Here is a 27778-nt window from a genome sequence, read left to right on the forward strand (position 1 = left end):
TATTAGATTTGAAGCAATATAAATGCCAGCAATCAGAGTTTGGAGGATATGTGGTATGGTCTACTTACAGTTCTCAGTCGCCATGGCAGCTGGGAGAAGCTAATGGTGTTGCCCTTGACAACTGGAAGCTTTACGTAGACCCTATGGCCTCTGCTCCTATTAATGGCACACGTTTCAGTAAAGGCATCACTCATCCAATTGAATGTACTTATAACCACATCTTCAAAATGATACTGTACTAAGTGCAAAGGATATACCGTCAAGGTTAAGGGTCGTTTCAGATAATCTTTGCTCTTCAAAACCATTGATGCTGCAGTCAACTGATTTTTAATGGGGGTCAGGAGCGTGCAGTTCCTTTATGTTGGTAAACGCAAAAGATAACAGGCACAAAACATTAATTATTATGTGTCATATGGCTTGCTGCCACACTATTGTTACAGGAATAACTACACATGAAAATACTACAAAGTAGTAGTGGAAAGTGTACATACAAGTCTCACGCTCCCCCTTTGATGGAGGGGTGGGGGTCTTGGAACCTTCAACCAGACAACAATGAGAGAACAGAGAAGCAGATTTCCATAACAGTATCCATTGCTCTGGCTCAGAAATGCTCATACTCACACTGGATGAGAGAAGCTTGTCTCACATCAGCAAATGAAGAGCACACTCCAGTCAATGGTTCAATAAGGAGGAGTGCTACATTAAAACAGAAAACTGAGGACATGCAAATGCAAAACAAACCAAGAAATTCTGCTAGTTCCGATGAACATCACAAATGCCATCTTTAATCTTACTTGAAATGTGATCATTCCTGTAATTAATTGATGCTATAAACAAGGTGCCACTTATTACTACGGGGGTAAGAGGGGGTGGTCTTTGTTTAAAATGTCATGCAGAGCATGGCGCCTGCTCCTCCTATGTTGGCTCAAAAAGTTGTAATTGCAGGACAGAACAAAAGGGACTAAAAGAGTCTCGTTATAGTTGTCAGAGAAAAGGAAACTCGGTCAGTGGGCCTGGAAGCTGGGTAGCTTTGTTGCTGTGTGCTCCTGAAGAATGTGTGCGCCTGTGTACAAGCACTGGTGGAATGTGTGTGTGTGTGTGTGTGTGCCCATGTGACAGAGGCATGAACAAGACAAAGGAGAGAGTGGGTTAGAGCAAAGTAAGCAGATAAAAAATGAGCTGGGGTGCGTGAGGCGCGGGATGCTCACAGCTGAATGAAATGAGATCATTAGCTTTGAACCAGCCAAATGTAACAAACACAAAAGTGGAGTTTATTTAGCGAAGAGCTGACATATTATGGCGTTATCCCAATAAAATAATGAAATGTCTATCTTTACACAAAGTCCCTCTTAAATCAACAACAATAATAATACAATACAAAAATACAGGTGCATACTGTAGGTAGGCACCAATTCTACAAATGCTTTAAAATTTAACATGGAAATTAACTTGAGGAACTTAAACACTATTGAATACTGTTAACACACAAACTTTAAAATGCATCATCTTGTCTTGTATTTTTAAGCACCCAAACTAAATAAAGGTTTATCCAGATGGAATAAACCACTTAAAAAATAGCTCAGCCTTTAAATCATTACAAAACTGTAATAAACTACTTCATGAACCAATTCATAGAAACTGCTTTTTTAAACACACAAAAAAAATCAGTGTTAAGGGAATGTAAAAGCGAGGTGGAAGACATAGAATCATATTTTTTCTAAATGAGGAGGGGAAAAAATGGTGCAATCCAGTCTGTGGATCCAGCCGTTGCCCCCGGATACGGATGAAGTAAAAGCAAGAACAGAGAGATGGACGCAGCTGCAGCTGCGTGGTTTCCATAGTGATGTGGATGCCGGACCAGGGAAGACAGAGGGAAAGAGTGTAAGAAACTGAAGAAGGCAGAAAGATGAGAACACACCCAGATGGAGAGCGATGAATACTACTATTGATGATAAAACAAAAGCAGACACAGGGGTGGGCTGGTGGTGGAAGTGGCAAGAGCGGCTTTGAAAGGAGTAAGAAGGACTTAAAGACAAGAAATAGGACACGTTGAAGGGATGTTAAGCTCAGACATAGATGCCCAAGACTTGCCACTAGAAACTGCTACTTTCAGGGGGACCTGGAAAACACACATGCATAGGATAACTGAGGATGTCAGTAGGTCAATACAAGAATGCCCACAAAACCAATGGTGCTTCCAAACAATATTAGCTCTATGTGGGGGAATATTACACATAGGATGAAAAGCTTAAACCCCTAAATCTACTGTCCTGTGTGATACCCACTGCATTTCACCTTGTGACAGACAAACTACTGTACTTCTGAATGAATTTAAACAGAGGTTCCAGTCTTTCACCTTGAGATGGACACCAAATCGATCAATATGCTGCATGGACTCCATGGTACTCTTCACCAAGGCTGCACACACAGAGCCACACATAACATTGATAGCAATGCCAGTGGCATGTCATGCAGTGTTTAACCACATGCTTTAGCAATAATGTAACATACATTCACTAACAGCCTTAAACACGTAATGTAAAGGGCATTTGATAACTGATTCCTAATGGAGATACTGAATGTAATAAATGTACCTGCAAAGACTTCCACCTGTGAGTCCTCCACTTCATACAGAAGCTCATCATGAAGCTGTGCTACCAATCTGCAGGAACAAACACAACTACTACTAATAATGTCCCACGCTCCATCTAATAAATCCTTCCACTGCGATGCACCCTGCTGTGTTCTGGTCTGCTTTGGCTCTTGCTGCATGCATATTTACCCTCGCTGAATGTTAGCGTGTGACAGCAACATTTATTCGGGAACACACTTCAGCGCTACGGATTCAGTTGGCTGAAGAATCAGCAAATGTTTCGCATGTGTTTTGCTGTGAAAAACCCAGTGAGTTCTTGCATATAAATACAGCACATGAACATGTGGTAGAAGTGTTTGTGTCTGCTTTCTGTCACAGTACAGAGAGAGTCCATATGAAAGTACCGGGTACTTCTTCTTGTACCACACAGCACTACAGCATAACCAAGTTAAGGTGAAATTTTGTAGAAACACAGCAATCCTCTGGGAACAGTGACTCACTCCCTAAAAAGTTTTTAACACATCGTTGTTTATCTTTTAGGGAAAAGTTCTTCACGCTCGTAATAACATTTCTTTTAGAAACTGAAAAATAGCTTTTGCACTCCCAAAGGACTGCAAAGGCCAATATTCTTTAATTACATTTAACCACAGGGATGCCAGGAGGAGACGGCTCTTTCTGTAATTGTGCCTTTGTCTCCTAACAACAGGATTAATGCTCATTTTACATATATTTTTCGCTCTAGTGTCTTAGTGTCAGAAAAACTAAACATGGGCTCACAGATATTTCTGCTTTGTATTATCTCAAAGTGTGGATGTATAAATGTGCTCTGCATGGGGTGTAACATAAGCATCCCTGGTGTTTATTGGTTGTACCTGGCAGAGAGTGCACTGGAGGAGGAGACCAGGTTGAAGATTCTGATCATAGCCATTTTACAAAGGTCAGCAGCTGAACCTGTAAACAATCACACACGTGTTGCAAACAAATAGTCAAACGTATGCATCAGGGGCCTATAAAGTGTTTACAAAACCATCTCTGTATGCATATATACAAAGAGAATACTAAAATACCTTAAAATAGCTCAATTCATAAGATAAAACTTGGATTATTATTTTAGTCTGTCTCTGAGCCTGCCTTGTACCACGAAGTTGACTGCCTGCCTCTCTGCCTGCATGCGTACGGCCCAGTCTGGAGAGTTGATGTTGGGAAGGGTCCGCCGGCGACCCATGATGGATCGGACGTAACCTAGACAAAAAATATTTGAAGTAACCTTTTCACAAAGATTTGTGGTTTTACGCAAAAAGCACAGCATTTAAGAAAAAAACAAAACAAGCCTTACACACCTACTATACATGCTGCGATAAAGTCTGCACACTTAGAACTTGGGAAAAACAGGTACAGTATTTTGACTTTGCTTTCACTGAGGATTTTTCCTAGACTAAAGTGATATTTTCTGGAGGGTGGCAATGATGTGAGGATGCAGTGGTTGCCGCTGTGGCCTCACAGCTACACGTTACAGCAGCTTACTCCCACTACAAAGTCAAGCAGTTGGGCCTGAAACTATAAACTACCCATAGGTAGGAGATTAAATAACTAATATTTTTATTCTCTGATTTCAATAGACCTCATTATACAGTATTAATATCACATCACGCTATTATTCAGTGTTTTCACATATTTAACCTGGTTATTATAAAATATTATGTTAATATTTACATCATTGCTGATATGCTGCCAGTCTAGAGATTCAGCTCAGATTACAGCTCAGATCTGACTGGAACTGATTAAAAACGTTTATTTCTATTTCTGCATTGAGAAATAATTGGATTCAAGCACAAGCTGGTCGTTGCTTGATGGATGATTTTGGCTTCGCTAAACTGTAAATTAGAGATGATGACATATTATCATTAAGACTCAAGTCATTTCCATTCAGAAATGGCCTTGAATAACTTAGCATGGAAACACCTTTTGTGAACCATCGGCGTCCTCTCATCATAATTAGATCCTCAGCAGAATTTAATTGTAATTTTAAAGTGCTCTGTGAAAAGTAATTTGTTGATAAAGCATGATGGGTGATTATGGTGACGGCATGCTCAGAGAGACACAAGCGCACACCCACTCACAAACAAGCACGATACACGTTCAAAAGCAAAGAGAAACACGTGGGTGAATGAACCCAGTACAGTCACACAAACAAGAATGTGCAGTGACGTGACATGGACATAATACAAAAACATTATCATATGCAGGTATGCCACACACACACAGGGGCACCAGTACATTCCGCCTGCTAGACAATGGAGCTGGCTTTACAGCTAAATCCCACCAGTATCCCTTACTATGAGGAAAGCCAACCAGGGCATGAAACCTGAATGATCCTTTTCCGAGAACACAACAGGCATAACTGCATAGGAAATTAGCACACTACAGAAACTAACACAAAACCTTTAAACCACTGTGAACTGACCCATGACACATGTGGCCTTTCAGATAGGAATGAGTGAGGCCCAGTGTTATGGATGTGCAGCGTTCTTTGTTTCAGTGATAACACATCACAGCACCGTGCTTTCCATTTATGAACAGGTATGACAGTAATTCGCACTGGAATGTGGGTTTTTTAAGTTTGTGTCATGGCACCATGAAGGCCGGTGATTTCCTAAATTGAGCATTTCAATCACGTGCAATGAGTGGAACAGTGTTATCTGTAAAACCAGGATCAAAAAACACTTTTTGAGTTTAGTCTGAAGTTAATCAACATAAGTTCAGGATTTATTATCCATTTGACAAGATTAGGTTATTGACACTTTTTGTATTTTGGACGTCTCAGCAGCTTACTGGAAGATCCTGAAGACTAATTTGATAAATTAATGTTGATGTCTGTTGTTTTAAGCCAAAATCAATAACAGACCACAAGACTGAAACAAATTTTGAATCAGGTCTCTGCCAGCTCCAGCCTGTATTTGTACAGTAAGTATCTACATAGCTACAGTATGTGAACTGCTTGACAGTGCTTTAAACAGTGCTGTTAAGTGGTATTTATATACTGGACTGATGCAGAAAGGCTTCCCCGTCTGCCTTGGCCTCCAGAGAATGTTCTTCCCTGACTCCCCTGTGTATAATTATATATATATTGTGTATCATTTTCATATCAATGGAAGAAAACATCACCCATTTTTATGCAGGCTACAGCTACAGTATAATGTCATGTACAGTACTAGGCCTCTTACAGTAAACACTAAACGATATTACAATGTTTACTAGTTCTGTCAAATTTTTACTGTGGTACATGGAAGGAAACAGAATAAATATGAAGTAAGAGTATATGAAAAGTGAGATTGTGAATGTGCTGGCTGTGTAGGTACACTTTCACTAGAGTATTGAGTTTGTGTGTTTGAGTGTAAAAGGTTTGACTTTTGGTGCATTCTGACATCATCCGTCTGCTTAACAACTCTGGGCTCACGTCTTATGCGCAGTGAGTGTAGACTTTACAGTATTTTGTTGGAGACTGTTCTGGTCTCAGGTGTGCTGTGTTGGCAGTTCAGATGGAATATAAATACTCGGTCCTGTCTGAACTATGAGCCCCTTCCCTTCCCATCCCACCTCATCCCCCTCTAGTATTGACCCAAGGCAGTTTGTCTTATTCCTGCCAATGCAAGCACATCTTCTGCTTCTTCAGCCAAACGCACACACAAATCCATAAAGAGCATGGCTGTGTGTGTGCAGCTAAGGAATTCAAACAGTGTAGTAAGTGTCAAAAGTGCAGTGCCTAACCTAAAGACACAGACACGCACTTTCCACTAAGACATCTTGCTGACTTCAACTACTTGAAATTAACCCTTTATGTCTTAACTTTGACACTTGCTGGTGATTTCTTGGAAACTGTTCTCACAAGATATGTCACTTATATGTCACTCCTTTATTCTTTTAAGAGAAGAATAATTCAGATTGTGACTGTACACATGCCTTGTTTGTGACACAGCTGGATGGTTCTGTGGATAAAGGCCTCAACTTCTTTGTAGGTCTGCAGGAAGCTGTCCTGGAATTGGGTTGCCCGTTCAGCACTCACCCCCAGGATCCCAGACAAACGCTTACAACCTGCAGGAAGCAACATTAACAGCTTGTCATACATCCAAAACCATCAGCAGGTAAACAAAATGTCACGGAAAACCGTGGTGGCTAGTCTTTTGTATTAAACTAAACAAATAAGCATATGACAAACAAAACAACTGTACCTTTATTATAACTGACTAAACAGTTGTAAAAAGAGAATGGAGGCTCGGGGAAAGCTGACAGAGGACAGACGGGATCAGCAAAATGAAAAAGAAAAAGCAGAATAAAGTGATAGATAAAAGAGGACAAGATAAAAGCAGAGTAGGCAAAGAACAGGGCAAGGCTGCAAGCTGTGTGTGTGTGTGTGTGTGTGTGTGTGTGTGTGTGTGTGTGTGTGTGTGTGTGTGTGTGTGTGTCCAAGGTTTGTTCTTTCTTGTGGTATGGTCTTGTTGTGTTTGTCCATTGTGTCTTGTTCGTGATTAGTTAAGGTTATTTTTTGAAATTCCTACATTTATGTTCTGAATTCATGAGTAAGTCTAGTTCTGTCGTGTGGTCATGCATTTGGGTCCCCCCTCTTGTCTTGTTAGTTAGCTTAGTGTTTCCCAGTAAGGGATTCTGTTTGGCCGGCCTGGTCTGGGCTGTGAGTGAGCAGGCCTAGTAGTCAAGGCCCTAGCAGCCTCCTGGCGTGTGCAGCCAGGAAGTTCCGCTTTGACGCATGCAACAAGAGCGTATGTTGTACCATCTTGTGCTATATTTTTTAATTAAACCTAAAATAATCACATAATGTGGAAATATACACAACAGGCACTGCCTATAGCAAAAAAATAGAAAACCTGTTCTCATTGTTACAGGACAGTTCAAACCTCCTTAAATACAATTATTAAAAAAACTTTATTTTTATTCACAAAATGCATCATCTTCCATCTTCTTTCTTCCAACTTCATTACTTCGCCTTTTTTTATGTCAATGTTATATGTGGGTTCATGAGTCCATAGCACTGTTCTGCCCCTCCCCCCTGTCCTGATTATTGTCTCGCACAGAAAGCTTCCTTTTAGTATTCGGTATCCATGGCAACACATCCCTCTATGTAGAGCTAGCTGTCTGCCTCTGCTGATCAGGAGCTCCTTCTATTGCTCTTCTAATTCCCTTGTTCTCTTTGAGCCCCACCACCCATTACACATCCCCTTTCCCCTACATTACTCACTGCTCCACCACCCTTTATTTATCATCCAAATTGTCTCACTATTACCCATATTATGCTTTGCTGATCTATTTTGTGTCCCCACACATAATCCATTTTCACTCTAATTTTAGCACTGCTTTTTTCCTTTCTGAATTGTTCTTCCATGTTTGCTTTGTTCATGTACTGTATAGATGCCACAAACAAATAGATGTATATATTTGTATTCATGGGCTTGTCTTGGCTTATTACATTTGCTAAAAGGGACTCATTCACTAGAGTGGACTGTGTTTGTCTGTATTAGAAATGCTGAAACAGTGGCTGTTTTTACCGGTACTGAGAGCATCATATTTTATTGAGCTCCTAAATGCACTTTACAGCTGCTGGTCCAGTTCACTCCACCTCGATTCTGATAAAACCCCAGAACTTTACTGTTGATTGTTAAAATGCATTTGACATATACTCTGGTTCGGTCCTAAATTTACCATTTTGTTTATATATTGCATCTGGGTCACAGTCCACATTAAACTAACAAATCAACTGCAGCTCAAATGGTGCTCACGTGTGTTAGCCTTCTGTTCCTTCGCCTAAGAGAAGCATTAGTTAGAAGCATTATTAGAAGCAATGCATTTGATTACCTTACAACATATGTCCATTCATTTGTTGTTCAGCTGAATAATAAAATGTAATTAGCTATTTCTGGCTAATTAAATTAATTATTCACCATAGTGAGGTGAAAACCAGCAGTCAGTCTAGTTTGTCATGTGTTGAGTGATACGTAAGTGTGACTTACGGTAGCTGAATAAAATATTGTCGCCTCAGTTCTGACCAAAAAAGCGCTTCTCTCTGTTTTACAGTCTTATTTGATGTTGGCACGGACTCAGACATTTATCACTGTTTGATAAACTAAAATAACCCTGACATTATTTACAGATTATGTTTTGACTTACAGTACACTTGTACCAGACTATAGGCTTTCAAAAGGAAGCTCACTCATGGCATCCTGGGTGAGCCTATGAAGTAAGACCTTCAACTCTGTCTAAACTACTACAGGTCATTAGTTGCCATAAACTCCATCAAAAGTGCATTTTTACTGCACTACTCTGGCTTCTATTGACCCTGAGTGTGTGTGCGTCCTTGTGTGTTCAAGAAACCTGACATAGGTGTGAACCATAATCTTGGTGGGCCACATGGGCGCATTACACAGTCATCATCATCTGACTCTATCAAAGTCTCTACGTTTTTTTTTTTTATCTCCAAAGACAATCTCTCATCACTGTGGCTTCAGAATGATTTTAGAGCATAAAGAGAACACTGAAAAAGAGGCTAGAGGCCAAAAGGGACCTGAAATCTTCAGATCAATCATTCTCTAACTTCTAACATACGCTTTATGACAGCTGTCACCTGTAACTTAATTGCTATACAGATAACAGATGGTAGGCCAGTTGACCGATAATTATTTTTGGTTCTTTACTGTCAGTCAGCTCCTACTGCACTTTAGGAGGATGCGTGGGTATTAGTGCTGACCTGCCCCATACACAACAGAATAGACGATGCGTTTGGCATGGTCCCGGTCCTCAGATGTCACCTCGCCCTCTCCTATCCCTTTCCTGAGTGGCAAAGACAAGCACAATGAGAGCCAAACTTCATCCTCACTGAATGAAGAGATGAAAATAAAGAACACAATGTATGAGAAAACATTTGTTCACACTCCTACTACCCCTACTACAAAACAAGTGATTGATAAAATACACAAGCTTGACGCCGTTTGCAGTCACATACATTCACTTTCTATTACTGATAAAATCCAAATCATGAATATATTACAACCGTGTGCCCACTGTGGTTATCTCATTTAACCTTATTTTACCTTTAAGGCTTAAAACCTTCCTTTTTTGATAAAGCTTATAGTTAGAGATGGTTGAGGTCACTGACAATGATTGTTAGTCACAGGAAACATCTCTCAGTTGAGCTGCTGGTCCAACCATCCTGTCTGTATCTAGTCCCTGGTCCACCATCCTGCCTGTGCTCTGTTGTTGCTTGTTGTTGCTGTGCTTTTCTCTCTCTCTCTCCCCTCACCCCAACCGGTCGAGGCAGATGGTCCAGCCTGGTGCTGCTTTCTTCCTCGTTAGGGAGGGAGTTTTTCCTCTCCACTGTTGCTGTACATTGTAATTAAAGGCTTGCTGTATGTGGGATCTTTTGGGTTTAGTTGTGTAAGGTCCTAAACCTTACCTTGTAAAGTGCCTTGAGATAACTTTGTTGTAGACACAGATCTGAAGGGTGTAAACAAATAAAACAGAATAGAAAACAAAACCATTTGGAACATAAGAAAGTACTGTATGCACTGCCGAAAACACACAAAAAAACAATACAAACAAACAACATGGAGATTAAAAGGACAATGACACAGGGTGAACACAGATAAAGGACAAACAGGAGCAGGATGTGGGCGGGCAAGACAGAGACAATTATTTAACATGACTTCTGGATACGCGTAGTACTAGGGATCAGACAGGGTGGTATGACACATCAACAGAGCATTTCTGGAGGTGCAGACAAGCAAGTGTCACTGCTGATTAGAGTGTCCCTACTCACACATACACATAAACAACAGAAACAATCAGTGCAGTGTTTCATGATGTTCAGTGTTTTGATACCTGTAGGTTTGGGCACTTATATCTGAGCCAATTACTCTGAAATGCATCGCTGTTTTTCTTGCTCTACATTACAAACACATACACGTGTCTTAGTTTAATAAAAAACACATCCAACTTCCAGTGTGTGTCTCACACTCAGTGAGGGTGCAAGAATTACATGCTGGATTGTCACTGACCCCTGCTGGACAGGCATTAATTTACTAAGAGACTGGGATCAAAAAGTGCTTCTTGCATTTGTCTGGAGCTTTACAAACCTTGACTAGTTGTTGTTACATGATAGTGTTGGCCAGAGTTCCTTAAATGATATAAGCCGAGAAAGACAGATTTTCTTGCAGACTATATTTTGATTTGAGGGAATTCTACAGCATTATGCAGCTACAATAAATACATAAAGGATTTCTAGAGAAAAGTCTAGGACTGAGTAAAGCAGAGCTATCTCAGCAGGGCTTCAGTGACACGAATTAATTGGTCTAAATGTGAATGATGTAACGCACAATGTAATGTGAACGCTCATAATGTGAGCTCTCAATGTGCTGTGCGTGACCCCGTAATCTGCTTAACCGGCTCCCCCGACACACACCTGACGGGTGGATGATAAGTCAGAATAACAAGAGAGACCTGTGTGCAACCACTGACCCATGTTAGTATCAGGGAGGGGGATTAAAACACATGTAAAAAACCTCATAAATACTTCAAAAGCCTGACGATGAAATCACTTGGACATCCAACCCTGGGGTGTCCTGCTCATGGGAAACAGCGAGTCGTAGTCATGGAAACAAGGTTATTAGGATATAAAGAAAAGGAGTTTGCAGTGTGGCTGGGATGGAGGGAAGGAAAAAGAAACCCTGTGGAGTTAAAACACTCACCTTGGCAAGGATATCAGAAGAGAACTGTTTAGATGGGAGGGGTAGAGAGACCTACCACTGAGAGGCCAACATGGTAAAGACGTCCGCCTGGAGGTTGGTAAAAACGCGGAGCAGTTCAGGGTCAGAGGAGAGGTGAGCCAACAGACGCAGCTCCACCTGGCAGAAGTCTGGCACATACGCACACATACAAAGGCACACGTCCTCAGAGAGAGAAAGGCAATGTATAGCTGCCAAAGGTCACCTAAGGTGGGTCCACCTAAGACACAGTTCAAAACTATGCATGAAACCATACTCTGACTTTTAGTTCTGTGCAACCAAACTGGAAGAAAAGAATCAAACTTAATTCAACATAGGATGGAGAAGGATTTGACAATTTTACCAGCGACAAGAGGCAAATATTCGCAGACAAAATATTAACTCATATACTTAATACTTTATTATAAGAGAAAAGTGAAAGGTCACTCACATTTAATCAAATTGAACATGCCTTTTGTGTGGTGAATAGAGGGAGTGAACAGAGAAACTCTCCGAAACCATCTAATTACAAGTCAAGTATATGAAAGCTAATTTTATTATATATTGCTTCTTTGCTCATTAAAACCGTGGTTTACCTGTTGTTTATCACACTCAACACAGTGTGGACTCAAAAGTAAGAGCTTACTTGTAGAAGCTGTAGAAGTATTAAATAGTAGAGGTCAGTTTACCAAGACAGAGTTTAAAAACAATGGAGCTACAAAACAGACAAAAAAAGGCTTGTGAGACCAAATCATTGTAAAAATCTGCCCACAGCAGAAAGATAACTAGAGGCGATAAATGAGATATACTGTACTGTACCCACAGACAGGCAGGAAAACAGAAGCAGGAGAACAAACAGGAAGGAACACTCACTCAGGCACTTCTTTCTGACAGGTTAACAGCATGTTGCTTGTCCTGTACTGACAGATCTATACTTCTTCTGTATACTTGGCAAACGTGACACATCGCTCAAGACAGTGGCACATGTGCACCCACATAGAGAGGAGCAAAAATGCACACTCATGCCCATTACAACAAAGCAACTGCAGCACATCCAGTCATTCTTCAAAATCAAATTAAACCTGAAAATGAGTGAAAACTGAGAATGTAAGTCAGTTAGTAAGCCACAATTTCCACACTGGTAGAAGGGGCAACACTGAGTGAATGTTAAACTTATCATTACTGAGGAAAATTGATGAGATACTGAGACACATTTACTTCAGGTCAAATTATTTAGCACTACAGAAAAGCAATAAAGTCCTTAAAGTAGTTATAGGGCTCAACATTTGCTGTTTAGCCCAGGTCAAACATAGATCGCAGCTAAAAATAGTTGAAAGGGGCAGAGACTCCAGTGTGGGAGGTAAAGTGGAGGAGCGACGGTGAAGTGAGAGACGGAGGGAATACAGTAAGGCAACTGGTTTGGCTTGCAAGGAGATGGGGTGGGGTGGGCTCTAAAGATATCCTCACATCAATGCTTCATGAGTCAGATCACATTTCCTTCCAGCATGGCCAACAGCCTCAAAAACATATTGCTGACCAGAATGTTTGTGTGTACGATAGAAAGAGAGCGAACAGGAGGTTTGGAGGAAGACAGGGAGAATTAGAAGGGATGATATGAAAATGTGTGGATCAAGCACAGATAGATACTAAAAAGACTACTGTACAGTATGTGCGATGGATCATTATTGATTGGTGTTGGTTGGTGTGTTCTTCAAGGCCTGCCTCTAAAAGAGACTATGTACAGTATTGATCGGCTGAGGAATCAAAGCAATACACCTTGCTGCTTTAGAGGCTGAATATTAGTAAATGCCAGTTCAAGTCATACTGAATATTTACAGAGAACACGTAGGCTTGTTGGATCACGTATTAATATTCTACATTAACTATTTATTTAACTGCCCTCTCTGCCAGTGGATTTAGTTTTACAAAAAAATAAATCAATAACCATTTAGACTGTATTCATTTGAATATCTGTGACATAAACAATATAAGTAATGTGAAGTCCATCACTTTGAGCTCTGGAAGTGTATAATAGGCTTTTACCATGAATACAATAAATTAATAATTAAATGATACTAAAGGTAATTGACCTGCAATGAAACAATAAGTAGTGTTCCAGCTTGTCTTGCGCATACTGAAAACAATAAGCAATGATCCCCTGTATTCATGTGACCCAGCATACTAGGACACTGAGGGGACTAAGCCTCATCTGAAACATTTTTAATGTCACCACTCACAGTGCTGCCTACAGGATCAATGTTGTGGATAAAGAGGTTTCCAGAAAGAACCAAAGGAAGTAGTGCCGTAGGTTGAACAGTGAAATTAAATTATATCATATTGCATATTAATTCTTAGCCAACTGAGGTGAAATGTTTCCAATATGTTTCCTGTACATCACACATTAAATAAACTTTTTGGACACATTAAGGCTTGAGGGGGAAAGTTCTTTGACTGATTCTGTCATTTGTATCTAGTTTAGTATTCATTTAATAGTCCCCTTGTGGGAGCTGTTTTAATGAGTGGGTTTGATTAGTTTATCTTGAGCAATGTGAAGTGAAGAACACAGGTGAATCCTACAAATGGATACTGTAGCTACATGACATGGAACCTGCTATGTGTACCATGACACAAAAAGAATGGTGCAAGTTATTAACACAAGAGAAGCACAAAGTGCATTGTGATACATAGTTTGATGTATGGACATGGAGTCCACAGTAAAGACTGTACGATTTGTCTTTAAGGTGACTAAGAGAGCTGTTGAGGGAATTCTACCTTTTCCTTTGCCTCCCTACACTCCAGCAGACATCTCTCATTATAAATGAACTGAGCTGACAAATGTAAACACATACAAACGCACAGATCTGCCACACACAGGTTAGTTGAGGAGAGAAAGGGAGTTATTTCCAAAAACTAAACCATAATGGGACTTTAATGTACATACATTTTAAGTCCGGGTTTGGATTGTGCTGAAAGTGAAATGAATACACACATACCTGCTATGTATAAACACATCTACACACTAGATAGAGTGACACTTGCATAATATATTTTATTGTGTAATATATTTTAATTTTTAAACTTTCTAGGGACTAGACTAGAAGGTTTAATTTCACCACACACAGCAGCAGTTCCAGTTTTGGAAGGGCATCAGAGGACTTGAAAGGGGTGACTGGAACAGGGCTTCCTAGGAGGGGCTGTTTCCATAGCAACCCCGCTTCTAACTGCACGTTGTGTGTGTGTGTGTGTGTGTGTGTGTTTGGTAGTTTAAGCCTGTTATGTGTGTGCGTGCGTGTGCATGTGTGTGCATGTGTGTGTGTGTGTGTGTGTGTGTGTGTGTGTGTGTGTGTGTGTGCGTGCGTGCATGTACATGTACTGTCAGATCCTCACTTGTGTCCTGTTGGTGTCCTCCTGCTAACCCTGGTTTATCTGCGAGGTTATGTAAGTACGCGACAGACATCACTGTCAGAGCCAGCAGACACCCGGAGCTCCCCACAAAGCTCTCCCAGGCTGACAGAGCTCCAGTCATGCCCTGACCGCCTGCACACCATGGACCAGTGTTACACCCTGAAGTGACCTTGTGATGCCAGCTGAGGTCATGACAGCATGGGAGGGTTTTTGACTTGAGATTTTAACTATCAAGCAAATTGAGCTGAGCCAAAACATTTAGGCTGATTGGAGACACAATAATTTATAAAATCCCCAAGCTGTTAAAAACCTACTGAATTAAAAATGTCTAAATCTAAGTGTGACCTTTGCTAGACTTTTCCAGCTTTTTTATAAGTCACCCATTTTGACTGATTCATCCAGATTATTCTGGTCTGGTTAGATAGGGCTAGTAACTGTACAGTGTACAATTAAACGATACAAATAGTTCTATGTACAAAGTCTATGAGGTTCACATTGGACCAAAGAACATTTATAGAAAACATCCTATCATGAATATGCTTTCCTACCTGCAGCAAGAAAGCTCCAACCTTCCTGAGGAATAAACACAGCCCGAGGATGAACAGTCACCACCTCCTCCTCCTTTCCTGTGGGGACCAAAAACTACATTAATGAGCAATGCACTTCACAGAAAAAGACCGTGATCAGTACACAGACTAGTTTCCTGTGTGCAGATATGGTTGGCAGAAAGTGAAACAGTTAGAGAATTGTAGAGTGACTGGGGCTTTAGATGTGCACTAAAAACAGCTAATGTTGACATCAAGAGCTTCGTTATGAACCTGCAATGCCGCATTCAGAAGCCAATCAGGATCAGTCTGTCACTGCACTCTCTGCTGTGAAGAGCTGGACTAAAGTGCTGACCTTAGTATAGAAGAAATGATGGCATCCATAAAACTGAACCTTCGTCCCCTTGGTCAGCACAGTGAAGGCAGCAATGCATCAGTGTGCATGCACAGACACATACATGCTGACCTTTTACAGACACACTCACTCACAAATAGAAGCACTGTAATCAGTAATGAAAATGCGCTGAGAAAAAAAAGGGATGCTGATAGAGGGAAGGACGGATGCTGCAAAAGCTGTAAAAGGAACTGAAGAGGCTTCGATGACAAGGAGATTTAACATCTATGGATCACACAAGTAGGAAGAAAAGAAAATCAGCAACAGTGAGAGAGAAGGGTGCAGAAATAGTGGTAGAAGGACTAATGTGGCCCCAGTGGCTGTGACTGACAGCAAAGTCAGTGCAGCCTGGTGAAACCAACAGATGGAAGAACTGGTTTTGATGTTTTATTCATCTAGAAATTTTGTTCTTGTCCTGTCTTTGGGAGAAAATGTTAGTCTGAAGCCTATATTTAATCCCAGGTTCAATCCCAGGTGTGTCCTTAAGCAAAACACTTCACGGAGGCTCCCTGGGTGGCTTCCCCTTGAATGGATCAAATGCAGAGAAGTGGCCTACGTAGAGCATGGCCTGTGAAGCAGCAAGTCCCTGGTTCCATCCCTGCTGGTGATCCTCTGGCACCAGGTGTGTTGTTGAGCAAGGCACTTGCTCCCCGGGAGCAGCACCGTGGCTGCCCACTGTATTTCCCGCTCTCAATATGATGTTTGCCATCGTATGCAGTGAATAAAGATGCTGATACACAGAGCTGATGATAGTGATGTTGCGTACGTGATCAGAATAGTCATCGCATGTTATGGCTGTGGTTTTCCATTTCCTTAAGTTACAGCCTGCTTTCTTTTGGTCCTCAACAAACCACTAAATGTAAGGAACGCCAGAAAAACCTCCTACTTAATCTCCTTTAATCCAGCATTCAATGCCATATTTAAATGAAAGATTTTAGTGAGGCAAAAAAAAAAAAAAAGAAAATGTGTTTTTTTATAGACACATATTAATACCAGCTTACTGTGCTGCTTTAACACTGTCATCATAAAGTCAGGGAAATGCAGCAGAACCCTGAGACATAATTTATAGCTCAGAAGGCAAACAAAAACAAAGGCAAGCAAGATACTTTTTTAGTGATTGGACCTTTGCTTCTGCAGACTTTTATAATCCTCATAAACCCCCTTCACTACTGTGGCAGCCTCTTCATCGGCTTTTATACGCCCCAAGAGTCTCCATCACCCACACACATACCTTCACATCTTTCACTGTCTCATTCTGCAGAATGTGTGGAAGTGTTTTGTCTGTGTGTGTGGGTTACAGTGTGGATGTGACTGTGCAGCTCACCTTGGATGCTCTGTTTCCTGGTGATTTGAAGTGGCTGCTTGGGCAGGGCCTGAAAGTTCTAGTTTGAGAGAGCACACATTTGGTAAACTAGAGTAGCTGGGTTAATGCAGGGTGTCTAGTTAACACACACAGTTTTATCCTAACATCATCTCATTACTCTATAGAAGTGGGTCTTTCTCTTTTCAACACAAAGCTTTGTACAAATACATAATTTCCCACTGTGTGCAACCCTAAATAAAGTAATCCACATCTGCAAGCTAGAAAGGTCATCTGTATACATCTACGGTGGCTCTCAGCATGCTCCTCCCATGCTTTAATGAAATAACTCGAGAACAGATGGACGTGACCTTTATTCGTGTGTATTTAAGAGTCACAAACAGGACTTCCTTTTCTGAAGCTTTAAATTAAAGGAAAACTTCACCGATTTTCAATGGGGGTTGACCCAAACGTTGGCAGGTAATATTTAAGAATGAAGAGACAACAGATTCCTGCATATTTTCTATGGAGAGAAATTATCATTTATTCCTGTGCAACAGTTATACAGCATATCCAGACTGTCCTCATCCTACTGTGTTAACTTGTCTGGGGTTCACAAAAAGGCAATGCACAGCAGCACTAGACGTTTCAAAGGTTTAACAGACACCTTAAAACAGGAGCAGCCTCACTGAGCGAATGAATCAATCCACTGAGTAATCCAAGACTTTGCTGACAGACACCAGAAATTTTAGGTAGGCAGTTTTTATCTGCCTGAAGGAGGAAAATTGGAAAAAGTACACAAGCTCCCACACAAACACACACAGTTTTATGAGAAGAAGAAAAAGCAGATTCAGACTCAGCAGTTTCATTTTAATCCCTGTTAATCCCCAAGTGAACCCCTTTAAAACACACAGAAACCGCTCAAAGTGTCAAGTGTAAGTGCAGAGGTTGTTACTGTGATGGTGATGAGTGTCATGGGTGTGCCCACACACAGATACACACACAGAACTGGTTAGTATGGACATGCACACATTCACAAATGTTAGTTCGACCCTAGAGTTATTCTGACAACCAGAGGGAGAAAAGAGCTTTCTGCCTCCAACACGCATTCATATTTTATCACATGAAGGGAGAGGTAGAGGGAAACAAAGAGGCGAGAAGGAGAAGGAGGGTTAAAATGACGAGACAGGACTGCAGTTGCAGGGTGTGGATGGTGGATAGCACGAGCACAGACACGGTGCTTTGATCTTTCTACAACTGTAAGGACACTCACTGTTCATGCATTTATCACATTTTGCAGACTCATCCCAGAGGAGACTCTAACTTCATTTTATTCTAATCTTGGCCAAAAAAGCAAGTCTTAGCTTGCAAAGTCATTTCTGCCAATAAGCCAAATAATCAGAAAACAGCATTTATGTAGGCAAGCAAATGTTTTGTTAGTCAATTATAGGCATAATAACTTCAGGTGTGTGTACGATACTCTGGTAACTGCATATAAGCTACAGTATGTGACCTATAGCCACGATTAGTGGAAAACTTACAGAAGTATTGACAAACCATTTGTCTGCTGCGTGGGTGTTCACTGTGATGTGACGGGTGAGTCAGTGTATCAGATTAGACTGCTCAGTGTTTGCATCTCATCACAGTGTTGCAGTGACAGCAGCATAAATTAGCACTCACACAAACATAAACTACATATTGTATATAGACTGCATCTAATTTATAACATATGTTTTTCTATTGCTTTGCCAATTGCCTATTAATTTTTTAATACCTTAGGATGATCACTGTTGATCGCAAACGCGTTGAATAGCAATTAAAGCCTGCTCATGCTCATGAAGAGAAAGCCAGATGTCAAACAAATGGACAATTTATGAAGAGACTACCATAAATAGTGATGCACAGTAACTAGCACATGCATCATAGAGAGAGAAAAAATGAATCATAAAAATATAAACCAGTGTGGGTCAGCTTGCGTTGCTTGCTGCTAACTATACAGTTTCAAACAGACACACATAAGTCTTCTCCCAAACACCAGTCAATATACATTAAAACCTACAGTACACACACTGGAGTAGATGATTAGAAACAGTCACTGTCAAATACATAGTTATACACAACATACCACAAATATACTGTATATAGCAGTATAGATTCAGAACCAACACCAACCAGCCAATGCAAATGTAACAAAACACACAGGCACCTGCTCTATGTGTGGTCTAAGTCATTATCACCCTCACTGTGTCACCAAATACAGTGAAGTTAATTAGTGGACACTGTGGGAGTCAGACTGAGAGTTTGAACCGACACACTCCTACCCTGGTATTTGCTTTATTCATGTATTAAACCTACAGTAGAACAGCAGCGCGAACGCTACAGTTCACTACAAACAATATATCTAAGATGCACATGCAGATATAATAATTCTGTACAATAAATATGAGCCAAGTGCAAAATACCAACACATGGCGGTGCTTTTCCCATCTGGGCTCATTTACTTTGAATGGGACACTTAATCATGGAGATGCTTGTTTTCCACATGGTCTCTATACTGATCACAGCATAATCCCTTATTTTCCATAACAACAGAGTCCTTGAATCCTACAATGCCTTCTTCATGTCCTAATATGGCTGCACAGTGGCCAATTATGAGTCTGCACTTGACTCATTCTCCTTTGGTGTGCCTGCATGCACCCAACAAGAGCATCACAATTGATGCCAAAGAACCCATTAGCCCTGACCCACTGATTCATGATTGTATGTCTGTAAATACCTGTTGTACAGCCCATGTGTCTGCCGTCAAGACAAATGATAGCGCCAATAACAACAAAATAGATGGGACGTCACGGCAAACTGCAGCCGTCGCCATGCTGAAATAAATGTCTAATTTGTAATGTGTACTTAGTGCTGGTGTAGTGAATTATACAGAACAAAGTTTCTATTCAGAAACACGCTAGCTGGAAAGAAAGTTAAAAGTAGGACAGGTGTAGGGCACTGTCAAAAATGTTCACTATATGGAATATACAGTACTAGTTAATAACTAATAATTGACCAGTATTGTTTGACGTAATTCAAACTGCTACATTAGTGCATCTGGAACTAATTACACACAGACTGTGAGCACAAACTGAATAAAATTAGAGCTGCAAATATGGACTTTCATAAATGTAAATTTGGCCCGGAGAGACAGACGAAGAATCTCACAGGACTACTGCCTTGCTAAACAGATGGGGATGACTGAATCGCTGTGTTGGTGTGGGGTAATTTAATCACACTGCACCATTTTAATGACTCACCACAGAGCGCACACACACGCACCCACAGAAACACAAACAGCACTAATTTATCTCCATTTGCACCACGACCTCAAACACACACTTCAAAATCCATCTGCTCAACAATAACAGAGCAGCACATGGCTGCAAGTCCACAACTATGCTCTCATGACTGAGTGAGTGGAGGGCAACAGAACCCAGCAAGCAAGCAGTTTGTTGTCCTGAATAAAGTCAGTTTATTTAACAGAGGCTGATACTTGGCCATTCAGGGGGCACTGGAAGTTCAGTTACAGTCATTTAGTGTAGCCACGCTTGTGCTGCCTCATAGGGAAATGACTCTGTCTAGAGATAAAACCAGAGAGAGCAGACCATACAAGAGTACTGCATCAAGGATCTAGAGAGCTGAGTTTTGCTTCCTGTAGTGCTCTATTGTATGTAACTCCTTTGCCTTGGGATCACAGCAGTAAATGTGTTAATGAGAGAAATTGTCTGTACTGTGACAGAAAAAAAGCAAGAAAAGACGCAAGTAAAATTTTGAAGAAACACAAAGACGAGGCCACAGAATGCGCACAAAAAGAACACAAAAAATAATTACAGTGAGAAAGAGAATCAAATGAGAGGTGAACAGAGGTGTGAGCGAATGACAATAAAAATAAAAATAGAAAAAGAACATGAGCCAGGGTAGCTGGAGCTCACAGCTTGAACAGACTGTATTTTTGCTTTTAGTAGATACAAACTAGTGGTACAGAATGGAAAAGCTTCACTTTCCTCTGCAGCGAGACTCACTCCATGCAGTATTTTAGACTCAGGGTTATGGATTTCCTGCTTTAACTCAGACACCCCTTTGTTACTGCAGTCTACTTTCATCTCAATTAGGCTCAAAACAGATGAAAGCTAAACCCCTCTGCAACAGCGCTCATTTGAATATGTGTGTACAGTATATGCATATGGCCTGAGTGCAGAGTGGGGACAGACAAACTTATTTTTACTAGAACAACCAAATACACTTCACCCTTTTCCCTTTAAAACAACACTATCTGGTGGTTGCGACCACTGAGTAACTTCAGACCACTATTAATATATTCAGCTGCTCTTAATGGAGAATTGTGATCAGACTGGCTGGAATCTTCAGGCACTGAGGAAGCTTTATATTCTCACACTAGTGGTAGGAAATAAAAGCATAAAGATATTAACTGCTGAATACATAATAGTTCCCTTAAAAGACTCACTGCAATAGAATACCAAGTCACAAAATTAATGGTGTGGCTGGAACGTTTTTCATCATCTGTCTTAAGGGGTGCACACATGAAGAAAGCAAGACAGTCCCAGACCCAACCACCAGCATCTCAATATAATATTTAGCCTTTATGGGCAGTGATAAGAAGAAGTTCAAGAAGGTTTTTTTTTTTTACAAAGAACCTTTTCTGTGGGTATTTGTCTTTTTTGTGATGACAAAACAAATGAGACACTGCTGTACTGCTGAGAACTAGAAGACTAGCTGGGGGTGGTAGCAGTCATTTAACTTATGTACTGTAAGAACATTTTAATTATAGTTAAATACAGACAGAAACAACAATGAATAAAGGTAGGCAAGTTATACTAACTGGTTGTTTGGATGAGATTCTGCCAGTCACAGCACTTGTCTGGTACCATGAAGAAGAAACATAGCTCTAATAGGGTCGACACAGAGAAGAAAATGTTTAGATACAATGGGAAAAGCTAAAAAAGACATTCAACAACCTGCAGAATCCTGAGGAAAACTTTGCATTTTCTGCTAACATGTTAATTACAATACCACAGTTAGAACATGTATGAGTCAGGTACATATAACCGGGAATGTTTCCATATACATAGTAAACTACTAAAGTAAACTGATTCACCCTCAAAGGACCAGCTGCAGTGCTTTTTCCCATCATCCCTCTGGTGCTTTGGGCCAGCAGGCATAAACAATACAGTGTGATGGCCAGTTTGAGCATGCCATCTCCACGCTGTGATACCACCTCTGCTGAGGCATTAAGCAGCGGATTTAAAGCACCATCATCTTAGTTATACACTTAGGTCCACTAACAATTAAAAGTTTTTAACTCCCATCCTCAGTACAACACATCATAGACTCCTGGCTCCTCCTGACAGAGCGTACCTGGTAAGACACTGAACTAAAGTTGCCCCTGGTGAGTCAGGCCATTGATTGCTGTGTAATCATCACCAATAAAATAAAATTGTGAAATTAGCCTTTCAGGAATTGCAAAGTTTTTATATGCCCACCCCCATTTTTGGTGGCATTCAACCATGGTTTGGCGAGGGTCAAGAGACTCTAAATTCTCCATTGGTGCGATAGATGTTTGTTTTATGTTTTAGCCCTGTGATGAACTGGTGATTTTGTCCAACATGGTCTATGCTTTCGCCAAATGACAGCTGGGTGTGTCCTCAGCATCCATGCGAGCCCTATGGGCACAGGCAGCTAGGGTAATGAATGCATGGATTAATTGTTCAATTACTTGTTTTATAGGCCCCAAAGCTGCCTGTATTCTAGGAGACCACAAATATTCAACAGCACCATACTCTAGCTGTGATTGTTGACTGCACTGCCCATAAGAGCACTGGATGAATCACCAACATGCGAAGCCAAACAGCTTCAGACAGAGCCAGAGAGACTCATTTGCAGAGCTGAGTAAGCAAAGATTGACAAACACAAGCTGCTGCACCCGTACAAAAGTGGAGGGAAGCCCATGTAGCGAGGCAGTCAGACACAGAGTTCAATCAGTTTGTGCCAACTTAAAACAGCAGTGGTAGAGAGGATGAACAGCTTGAAGAGATCAGCACTGATTAATTTTCACTAGAGCAGAAGCATCACACCATATTGTTACAGTATTAACCTGTGATGTGGTTGTGTAAACAACTAGTGTATGAACTACCTAAAGCATTTCAATCTGTAGCATCTTTAAAGAAAGTGAGAAGTGGTTTGATTTATTTTAGCCTGTGGCAATTTTTCAACTTTTGTTTTTGGTCTGTTTTGTGTTTTACTTTTATCTAGCATCACTGAAAGTTCATATTTTGAAAGGAAACTAACAAACTTGTTCTTTGACCTGTTTAGGTTTTACGTTTAAACATTTTATGTTTTAAACCAGTTGTGTGCTCACCTTGCTCATCATGCAGGACAGAATACCATCAACAAAGGTGGACTTGATTTTGTGAACCTGCGTGGGTTTTAGAGAAACAATGTACTGTAGTCCAGCTAGCGAAGCCATTTGTTATTTCAACATTCACAGTACTTGGGTAGTAACAGACTCCAGCTTAAATATGCAAATGAGAGTCTCATAGATAAATGTTTGACCTGTCTGTACTCCAGGATGACCTTTGGCAGAGGATGCAGATGCTGAAGCTGCAACAACTGTGGAAAAACAAGACAGCAAAAGTCTAATGACAACAAAAATATATTTAACACAACCCTAAAGCATCAATATTAAGATGCCTTAATATTAATATTAGATATTAAGATGCAAGATGCAACATGCCTGTCTATTTGCTAGATTTCTATGTGTCCTTGGTAAATAGTAACCGTTTTAAACAGGAATTATGTGTGAATATGTGTTTATGGTGTTTGTGTTTTTTTATCTGTATCTGTGTGTGTGTACTAACATTTCAAAAAGACTGATCAGGTTTTCTCAGATCAAAGGGGATTTAAATGTTAAACCTCGTTAGCATTTGTGTGTCTGTGTGCCACGTACTGTGGCTTCACATGTTGACTGCTGCTGTTTGTTGCTGGTCTTGGGAAGTTTCTTGTTCTCACAGCGCTCGTGGAGGCGAAGCTTGTCAAATAGAACCTTCACACATCGTAAAACATAAAAAAACTTTCTCAGAAATAAATGAGCATATATACAGCACATAGACAAGCACGACATAGAAGAATTCATCTATGCTGTGAATATTTCATATTTTGCTAAATTACAATTAAATAATCAGCAAATGAGACACACGCACACAGGACAAAGACGTCCGTATGAAGGTACACACTGTTCGCAGTTGAGAGTTGCTGGTGATTAGAAATATTTGTCCGGCTGCTCGGTGGGCCTCCTGTTCCAACTGCTTCATCTTAGTCTAAAAGAGGCAGACAATAGAACTTCATACATAAACACCAATAACTAGTAGCATAATACTAGCACTTAGTAACTATTTACAGATGTAAGTCACGCCAATACCTAAAAACGTATGAATAAAATGCTACAGAGTTTCAACCGAAGCAAATGCTATGCAGTATTTTTGTCCATGACAATAGGTAAAAACTCTTATGTATAGTTTCTGTGAGTGATTCAGCAAAATTAACAAGATCTGAAGCTTGCATCACAATGAAAACACTGGTTGTCTGCTGAGTATATGCTAGAGCTAATGTTTATTGTACATTTGATAATGTGTTTGAGTCGTTCACTTACAGAACACTAATTGCTTCTTTTTAAACATGTAGATGACTGATTGCACTGTGTTTTGCAAATTATTACAATCATTTACTTCTATACAGCTCAGGTTCTATTACAACACTGTATATCTTTTACCTTTTCAAGAGTATAAAGTAGAAATAAGGACCAATTAAAAATCTGAGACTTTGTTATAATGGAGTAGCATAGTTCTGAAGCATTGTAAATTAAAATTTGCTTAAATTAATCCAAGATCATTAAATTATCAATGATCTTTTTCCAAACCTGTATATGGAAAGCTACGGCAGGATTACTTGAGTATTGGGTATTTAAAGGGGAATTCAATATTCCCTTCCAATACAGGTATGTGTAAATCACAACCTGTCTCACAAACAGCACAAGGTAACACCATCACATACACATAAATTATGGAGGGAGAAATACTACATCCTGCTTATAATACCACAAGTGCTGTACTGTACATAAATTATATGGCCAGAAAAGCAAACCCACATCCAAATATACAGGACTAATCTAATACAATGAAACCTAAACAGCATTTAATGAATGCTGCAATCGTTTTCACAGCACTGAATATAATTATTTAAATACAGACAGTGTCACAACATAAGACACCAAGCAAAAGGAAACAGAAGTGCTAGTAAGTGTGAAAAGATATGAGAATGCATAATGAGAAAAGATCTGGAGTCATACGGATATGGAGATACGGAGGAAGCGATTTAATGATGACAAGTAAATGAGGTTAAATAGGCATCATACAAAAATAAGCCCAAATGGGAACTTTTTGTTTTTTTTATATTTGGGGTATCACCCACACAGCAGCTCATTACTAGTCTAAGTAAAGTAGAAAACAGTTCTCACCAGCGTGACAGCTAAGAAAATGAAATGGAAATGAGGACAAGAAAAGCAAAAACAAAAGGGGACGAGGGATTGAGGTGAGGTGATGAAATGAAACCCAACAGAATGAAGAATGACACAGCATGACAAATTGAGAAGAGAAGGAGGGACAGACAAAACATGCAAGTAGGACAATGAGAAAAGGAGGCAAGGACTGGGAGTCAACTGGAAATACTGAGGCTGAACATGGATAGAAAATGGCACTTAAACTGACAGACATTATTAGGACACGTGAGACAGGAAGAACCCGATAGGCAAATGTGAGAGACGCAACAATAGCAGAAGGCAAAAAGAAGAAGAAAGAGGTCAGGAAAGTCAAAGACGGAATAATATAAAGAGAGTAAAACGGAAGGAAAAGTGTTTGAGCTGGCAGCTACAATCCAAAATATGCTCTCTCACTCTGCCCAAAGCAGGATCCAGACTGCCTTATCAATATTGGATGCCAATGCCTAAGTACTGTGCAAAACACACACAGACACACAGAGGGTCTAGCAGGGAATTAACAGTGATTTATGAGACTTCATTTGCATCAAAGTCAGTAACTGCATTATATGCAAGTACAAAAAAGGCTAATCTGAACAATCACAAAACAGAGATAAAAGACGCTTACAGGTAGGCGGCATTCGTCTGGCTTAATTTTAATATTTCTTATCTACTGTGTAAGGCAAGTGAGTATGAGGATATTTGTGGGATTCAGCCTGACAGACTGGTGAAATCCTCCAGTGTTCGGTCCAGTGAAATTGGCAGCTCACATAAAAAGAAACGCAACATGACAGACTGGGGACAAGCATCACTGCGCTAACAAGCACACATTACAAAAACACAAACACATGCATGTACACAAAGCTTTAAAGAAACCCCAGTGCACCAGAGTGACATGTTGGTAGAAGAAGCAATGCACCTTGCTACAGCACAGCCTCTTGAAGAGGAGAGACAAACTCTCCTTCCTATTTTTAGTAACATGACAAGATACTAAGAATCTCTCTACATAACAACACCTCGCAAAGGGTTGGAAGTGGGTTTGAGTGTGTGTCTTTAGGACCTGTAAATGGATTATGATTGCAATTAGACGGAGCAGCACAAACAGCATAAGAACATTTGCATGTTTGTTGTCTATGAGAAGAGGACACATGAACTGAAACATTAACTGGAATGCAGCAAGATTATTTCTAACTTGTTCCGTCTTGCACCAATATTTGTGTTTCAAATTGTGAAATAGAGACAAAATAAATTACCAAAACGCAGTACAACACTAAACAATGTATAATCTGTGCATGCTGCACCACTGTTGTGTTCTGGTGGGAAATTAGCATCCATCAATAGAACTACCAACAACCTCTGGCTGTGGGAGATAAAGTTGACTGCTTTGAGACAAAAAGTTTTGCTATATTACATTGGTACTGAATAAAACAATGAAATCCACAGGCCAAAAGATTTAATTTAACAGGTTACTTTTTCTTACCCCCAGTAGATCTGAAGTTCTCTTCAGTGTTTCTTTGTCCACATGGATGCAGTGGCTCTCCATTGCTAAAATAACACCAGCAAACAGTAAATAATAAACCATACCCACTATAAGTACTAAAGTAGGGTATTGTTCCTATAGACTTTTTTAGAAACATTTGATTTCATTGATTACAGCCTTTAGGGATAATATGTTGTTGGTAATAAAGCAATGTAAAATTCCAATCACCTGCTAAAACAGGGATCATATTCTGCTCCATGTCTGAGTAAAGGTCCCACAGGCCCTGGTTCTGGACACACAAAGAATCAGTTACAGTTAGAAACTACAGTTGTGTAAGCATGTGTGCATCTGCTAACCTGTAATTTAGAGCATAGCTCCTTGTTAAGCCAGTAGAGGGAAGTGAGACTTGAGAAGACCTTCTTCGGACCCAGGACAGGTATTTTAAATGAAGTCCTTTTGCAATGTTTATTGAGAAGATCCTGGTAGCAAGACGAGGGATCTGCAGGATCCAGCAGCCATCCTGACACCTGTGGGTCCTGGATGTGACAGCCTGCCACTGGAGACAGAGACCTTTTAATTCAGATGTCTTTGTTATGCTTATGAGATAGCAAAAAGTTAAAGACAAGACGACATTTCAAAGAACATCCAAGAGAACATATTTTAATTGTGACTGTCTAAAATGTATGCTACTACTGTCGTGTTAAAA

The 27778-nt window shown here is 40.3% G+C and overlaps 1 protein-coding gene across 14 annotated transcripts in view; it reads right to left on the minus strand.

The window, feature by feature from the left end:
* LOC114851413 (HAUS augmin-like complex subunit 3) overlaps window positions 1-27778 on the minus strand; it is a 42373-nt gene that overhangs the window by 4762 nt on the left and 9833 nt on the right. For 5 of the 14 annotated variants that reach the window (XM_055503203.1, XM_055503194.1, XM_055503190.1 and 2 more), the window contains 17 exons: window positions 27429-27628; window positions 27301-27361; window positions 27073-27137; window positions 24295-24378; window positions 24009-24104; window positions 23615-23671; window positions 23421-23477; window positions 21885-21950; window positions 17027-17084; window positions 15312-15389; window positions 11399-11510; window positions 9348-9430; window positions 6554-6685; window positions 3725-3835; window positions 3466-3544; window positions 2595-2662; window positions 1251-2418 (listed from right to left, as the gene is read on the minus strand). In XM_055503203.1, the coding sequence (XP_055359178.1) occupies window positions 2249-2418; window positions 2595-2662; window positions 3466-3544; window positions 3725-3835; window positions 6554-6685; window positions 9348-9430; window positions 11399-11510; window positions 15312-15389; window positions 17027-17084; window positions 21885-21950; window positions 23421-23477; window positions 23615-23671; window positions 24009-24104; window positions 24295-24378; window positions 27073-27137; window positions 27301-27361; window positions 27429-27628 (1577 nt within the window). In that variant the 3' untranslated portion in view covers window positions 1251-2248. Of the gene's footprint in view, window positions 1-68; window positions 157-257; window positions 697-1250; window positions 2419-2594; window positions 2663-3465; window positions 3545-3724; window positions 3836-6553; window positions 6686-9347; window positions 10094-11398; window positions 11511-15311; window positions 15390-17026; window positions 17085-21884; window positions 21951-23420; window positions 23478-23614; window positions 23672-24008; window positions 24105-24294; window positions 24379-27072; window positions 27138-27300; window positions 27362-27428; window positions 27629-27778 lie in introns of those variants that run through there. The other 9 variants (XR_008692837.1, XR_008692834.1, XR_008692832.1 and 6 more) reach the window with 9 other exon arrangements.

This window comes from Betta splendens, chromosome 2 (genome assembly GCF_900634795.4).
Source record: "Betta splendens chromosome 2, fBetSpl5.4, whole genome shotgun sequence".
Lineage (NCBI taxonomy): Eukaryota > Metazoa > Chordata > Actinopteri > Anabantiformes > Osphronemidae > Betta > Betta splendens.